We start from the raw sequence: 6,000 nt of genomic DNA, 5'->3' as shown, positions 1-6,000 counted from the left end.
CTCTCAAGTTCAAATGTGGAGGAATGGCCGCGTCTTGCCAGAGGAGGAAATCCGAGTCTGATAAAGGACTGATAAAGATGCTCCTCCTTCGCCCTGGGAAGCCGGCACCCAGGCCCGACGTGTGGACTGCCAGACTCGCTGACGGCGGCCCTTCCCGAGGGGCCGGGCGCGCCTGCTGGAAGGTGGGAGGCGGAGTTGCCCCGCTCCTGGGATGAGACCAAAGGAATGAGTAATTGGAAATTTTGTAACAGAGACCCTTCTCCCAAACCCTACAGCCCTTTCACCCCCCGCAACCCCCTGCCGAGAAGCAAGAGGACTGGAGACAGACGTGGTTGAGCGAGAGTCACGTTCCGGAGAGGGAAGTGAAATAAAGAGGGCGGCACCCGGGGGGACCTGTGCGTCACTGAGGGGGAGAAGCGCGGGCGCACGGGGCGGAAAAGGAGAAGTGGGAGCGAGAAGCCGCAGGGGGCGGCCGCGGAGCGCGGGTGGGGGCGCAGCGCAGCGCCCGAGCCTCCTGCCTTCGGCCGCGCCCGGGCAGCCCGCAGCCTCCCGGCGCTCGCCCGACCCGCGCTCCGGATCCGGCCGGCGGGTCGCGCCCGCCGCGCACAGAATGTGGCAGCGGACACGGCCCCGGCCCCGCGCGCCCTGGCTCTGGGCGCTGGCGCTGCTGGCCCTGGGCGGCGCAGGGCTGTGCCACGCCGGCCCTCAGCCCAGGCACCCCGCGCGGCCCAGCGCCAGGAACAAGTAAGTGCGCGGCCTCTCCTTGCCCCAGGACGGCCCAGAGCCGTGGGCCCCCGCCTGCCCTTCCCCGACCGGCCGCCGGCCCCGAAGCTGCCCTGCCGAGGCGAGGAGCCGCAGCCGGGGTTCCTCTCGGGCTGCCGGGGCGGCGCCTCTTCCGCGGTGGCCGCGCGCTCCGTGGCCGGCGCGGGGCGTCCCGGGCGACCTCGCCCTCGCCTCCAGCAGTGCTGCCTCCGGGGCCGTGGGGCGCAGGGAGTGTCCCGCAGAGCAGGGCGATCAGGAAACTTCCCCCGGGAATTACTGGGGCCCCTGGGACCGTGGGGGCGCTTCCCGTCTGTCTTTTGTGGGATAACGGTGCACTCTCTCCAAAGGCGCACCCGCGCACCGTCCGAACGTCTGCTGGTCGAGCTCCCGCCTCCGCGGGGACGACGGGCTCCCCGACCCTCGCGCGGTCAGCCGCCGGGTCGGCTCGTCCCTTCTCCCCCAGCCTCATTGTTCTCCCGGTTTATACCGTGCCCTTCTCCCTCTCTCTCCACCCCAGGAACTGGTGCGCCTACATCGTGAACAAGAACGTGAGCTGCTCGGTGCTGGAAGGAAGTGAGAGTTTTATTCAGGCTCAGTACAACTGTGCCTGGAACCAGATGCCCTGTCCGTCCGCGCTCGTGTAAGTCCCGGGAGCCGAGGGGCGGGCGGGGCGCGCCGGGACCGGGGCCGCGGGGGTGGGGTCAGAGCGCTGGGCTCCAGCCGCTCAGTAAATCTCTTCCAGCGGGTGAAAACTCAGCAGCTGAAAAGTTTGAGCGCTGAGCAGGGTACCAGGCTCGCTGGGGTATTTAAGGAGCGTGTGTTGCCTGGAGTCAGCGTTGAGGATGCGCCCGCCTGGCGATCGCCGGGCACAGGAGGGGACGAACAAAGCCACCGACCCCCACTTCTCTCTCTCTTTTTCTTTCAATTTTATTACTAACATAAGGCAGCTGGACCTAATTAGATCCATATTGTGTGTTCTGGGGCACAGAGAAGATTCCAAAATGTATACTGCTAAAAACTTACATGTAGGATTAGCTGAGAGGTTTGCTCTAGCCAGTGTTGTAGAACAGGAGAGTTTTATCCAAATGTCCCCATAAAACTGACCTCTTCAGTTGTAGGTGTTGTAGATTTCTGAAGTCCCCAGGAACAACTTGCTTGAAAGTGTGCGATTGTTGTTTTTTCAAGTTAGATTTGGGGGATTCAGCTAAGTGGTTGTCAGGAGAGAATGGTCCTTAAAGACCAGGGAAAGAATTAATCTTTTTCCTTATAAAGGTTTCACTGTCTTAAAAAAAAAAAAAAAAAAACAGTAAGCGAAGCAACAGAGTACAGATTTTGTTACATACATCATGTTGACAGAGTACAGATTTTGTTACATACATCACGTTCATTCAGTTGTCATCTGGCAAGTCTTTGTGTCTTTGTGGAAGCCAGATATCAGAGGATGAGCTGATATCTGCCAGAGGAGGAATCTGCCATGTGAATCAATGGCTGTTGGAGAACGCATGTGATGGTTGAAATTAATTGTTTTCCCCTAAGAATAAACTGTTTGTCTTAGAGCACAGTTGTCTTTCCAGCAAAGAATAGCCAGTAGGCGGATCTGTCTTTGGCAAAGCAGAGGGACAGACTGGAACTTGTGCTGCAGGAAACGTTATTCCAGAAGGCCGTAGATGAGCCTTCAGGCCTGTGAGGTGGTAGTGGTCCCTGGATCATTGCACATGGGCTGGGATGAGAACTGAATCAGGGAAGGGATAATTCCTGTTAAGCAAAAACAAACAAACAACCCCCCCCCCAACAAAACAAACAGAAACTTAGAAGAGATTCCCCACTTGCTCTACGCAGAGCATGAGGTCGAAATTGAATTGCTGTCTGTCACATTGAGTTGTGTAACCTGTCAAAGGGCGCAGGGCTGTCATACTACCTGTGTCTCTGGCTGGAAGGGGCATTTAACACGGAATTTCCCAGGTGTTTCTGATGAGTCCAGGAGCCTGAGTAACTCCTCTCAATTCACAGGTGTTGTCAGGTTTTCATTATTTGATCCTTAGAACCTGAGACCTGTGGAAGTGAAGGCTCTTGGGAAACTCAGCCTGGAGTTACTGAGGGACCCTTTCCGGGTGTGGGACGTGCAGGCCTGGAGGCCAGCAAGCTGCTTGAGTGAGGAGCGAAGTTTAGCCGCTGGTGACAGTCGAGTGTCTGGGAGGAGCAGGTAGGAGCCCGTGAGGACTTCACAGAGTCGGAGCAGAGCTGAGTTGTTAGGGGCGGTGGAGGGAACGGAGGAAGAGAAGCCGGGAGAGGAGAGAGAGCAAAGCCAAGACTTCAGAGGAGGGAGCTCCATCTTAGAGACCCCGGGGGGAGAAGCCCAGAAGGCTGAGGGGTCCAGAAAGGCCAGGGCTTTTAGGCAGCAGGAAGATTTGCTTATGCAGAAGGAGACAATTTCAGGTCAGCGGGGGTATAGGCCTTGTAACTTGTGTGAGATTCAGGGCGTGGGTCGTGAGGAAACCCCTTTACTAGGAATCAAATGTGTTGCAAAGGTTTTGGTGGAAAAAGGGAGTTGAGCAGGTGAAGAATTAGAAAATTCGGCATGTTTTAGGACGGAAGTGAAAAAGCCAAAGGGAGAGACTGAATACGCTCTGAGACGGAGGGGAAATCGGCAGGGAAACGAGGGGTTCGATGGGGAAGTCCTGCAACAAGAGGAGAACTTCCGAGCCTGACGAGGCGTCGGGCGCTCAGCCGCCATGGGCTGTGGGGACCTAGCACGGGTATGCTTCCAGAAGGTTTAGACGATGCTCTGTTTGCATATATGGAGAGACTTAGATTCCAGACTGTGAATTTGGGTGTCCTCATATGAAACTGGGAGCAGAGAGGGTTCCTGTGTGATTTGTGGACATTTTGAATAATCACTTTCCTGAAGCCGTAAAGAACCTTCTGTGTGTCAGGCACTGCGTTAGGGCTGTTCATTCCATATGTTAGTTTAATTCTTGCAACATCCCTTCAAGATGAATACCACTGTCCCCATTTTACCAATGAATAAACAAGGCAAGAAGTTCCCTGACTTTCCTGTGGTCGCATGACAGGTGAGTGGCTGAGCTGCCTCCAAACCTGGCCTTTGTGGACCGGCCTCTGTCCCTGTAACAATAGAGAGAGACAGACAGACAGACAGAGAGAGAGAGTGTGTATGTGTGTGTGTTTGAGTGTGTGCCTTCTGTCGCTAGCACACTACTCAACTACTAGGAACATTTCCACCTTCTTTCATGGAAGGCAATTCCCATATAAAAGTGAAGTGAGCACCGTTGGTCTGTGTGCAAGCATGTGCACGTGTGTTCACGCCCGTGTGCTTTACTCTCTTTCCTGGGGGTCATTTGGGAGGATGCAGTGGACCACATCGTTTTTCACACCGTCCACCATGCTGTGCAGTTTCTTATTTTATGAAAACACTGGCCGATTTGCTTTCTTTGTTTGGGTTGTTAGGCTGGTTGTTTAAAGGATGCTATTAGGGAGGCTGGAGTGGCGGAGCTTGAGACATTGGGGAAGCCACACCTGTGTCCCCTGGCTGAGCCACCACCTTGAAACTTGGAACCGGGGGATGGAGTTAAAAGTATGCTTCCGGAAAAACCATTCAAAGCTCGTGTCCTGATGCTTGTGAGGTAGTGATACCATTCTTGTGTGCAGAGAATTCTTAATTCTTACGAAGACTTTTCTGTCACTAGGAATTTAAAATTAGGGCTCTCTCTGTCGGTCTGTGTCTCTTGTGCACTAGACGTGAGGAGCGGTCTGGATCCCCAAGGCACAGGATTGTGTCAACAGACACCGCTTTGTCTTCCCTCAGCTAATTCCTAAGTGTGGCTGATCGGACCTGAAGAGGAGATAAGGGGAATTATCTGGTGATAATTATCCGCTGAGGAGGAAGGGCAGCTGCTGTAGACTCTAAAGTAGCATAAAATTGAGTCGTGATTTACCATTTACTCCTAATTCTTAAGATGGGTCTAAGGATTTTTTCTCCCTCTGAGATCATTGTTTCACTTTACACTTCCATGTTAAGAAAGGCATAAATCTTTTAAAATTTCATTGCATTGAAGAGTTTTTCTGATTCATTGTAAAAAAAAAAAAAAAAAAAAAACACCTCTGGCAGTTCCGCCCGTTTGGTAGACTGTTACTGTCACACTGCCCCCCACACACACCCACCACGTAGCACTTGGGATGGTCCCTGGGGATCCACACCTGAGTCTGGGGTCTCCGCAGTGGCACCTGAGCATGGAGGGGGTCTGTCTTGGTCGTGGGCTGGTTTTAGGGACACGTTTTGGGAGACATGGGGATGTGGGCGACTTAGAATTCTTTCTGTGGGGTGGGAATTGGGCAGGTTGACGTTCTTGGGAGGCTTGATACAGTGTCCAGGGCTGACTTGGTGAGAATCTCTCCCCAGAGCACATCCTTGTAACGTGATGAGCCCCTTTATTTTCATTATCTTCCATCTTTACAGCAACCCCGGGGCATTATCCCCATTTTACAGGAGGGCATGTAGTCAGGAAGTAGCAGAGCCTGGACCCAAATCCAGGTCTGTTATTTCTAAGCCTTAGGCTCTTCCCACCCCACACCCCTGCACCCCCTTGCTGTCTAAACCCACACCCTGTGAGGAGCAGCCCGGGGGGGGGTGTGTGCGTGTGTGCACGCACGTGTGCGAGTGACCATGTGGGATGCTGTGGCACTGACAGCCCTGGTGCGATGGGAGGGGGAGGTGAGGGCCTGAGCTCCCTTAGAGCCCCCCTCCACGTGGGCTGGCCATGCTTGGGTGCACTGCTGGTGGAAAACAGCACTTTCTTCTCCTTCCTGGACTAGGGCGTTATTCCTTTCATGCATCATTCATGCCTCATGGCCGTAATTCCAGATAGTTCCAAACCTCCCACTCAGCTTGGTCCAGCTGACTGCTGTTAGTATTTGAGGCATTTGGGGGCGTCCAGTGTGCAGAGCAGCTGCCTCGATGGTAAGAACACGGAGGACCCCAAATGTAAGGCAGGGTTATTCCCCTGTATTCATTTCCCTCTGATACTGCAAACTCACTGGGGTTTATCGGCATCCACCCAGCCCGGCCCCCACCCCCTTTCTTGGGTGTGTAGAATCTTGGTGAAATTTTTCCTAATAGCTCTTAAAAAAAAAAAAATCTCATCAGTCAGGCGGGGGAGCTGGGTGAGGCCGACTCGAGAAGCCTGTGCTGCTGTGATAACACAGAGGGAGAATTTGTGAATT

At 54.1% G+C, this 6,000-nt stretch overlaps 1 protein-coding gene across 2 annotated transcripts in view; it reads left to right on the top strand.

The window, feature by feature from the left end:
* The first annotated feature begins 610 nt into the window (after positions 1-610).
* Positions 611-6,000, top strand: part of EMILIN2 (elastin microfibril interfacer 2) — a 51,513-nt gene continuing 46,123 nt past the window's right edge. For both annotated transcript variants that reach the window (XM_059894615.1, XM_059894614.1), the window contains exons 1-2: positions 611-744; positions 1,280-1,402. In XM_059894615.1, coding sequence (XP_059750598.1) covers positions 611-744; positions 1,280-1,402 — 257 coding nt within the window. The remainder of the gene's footprint in view (positions 745-1,279; positions 1,403-6,000) is intronic.

The sequence above is a fragment of the Balaenoptera ricei genome, chromosome 14, assembly GCF_028023285.1.
Source record: "Balaenoptera ricei isolate mBalRic1 chromosome 14, mBalRic1.hap2, whole genome shotgun sequence".
Lineage (NCBI taxonomy): Eukaryota > Metazoa > Chordata > Mammalia > Artiodactyla > Balaenopteridae > Balaenoptera > Balaenoptera ricei.
The sequence above is the reverse complement of the archived record's forward strand: the minus strand, read 5'-3'. Positions and strand labels throughout refer to the sequence as shown.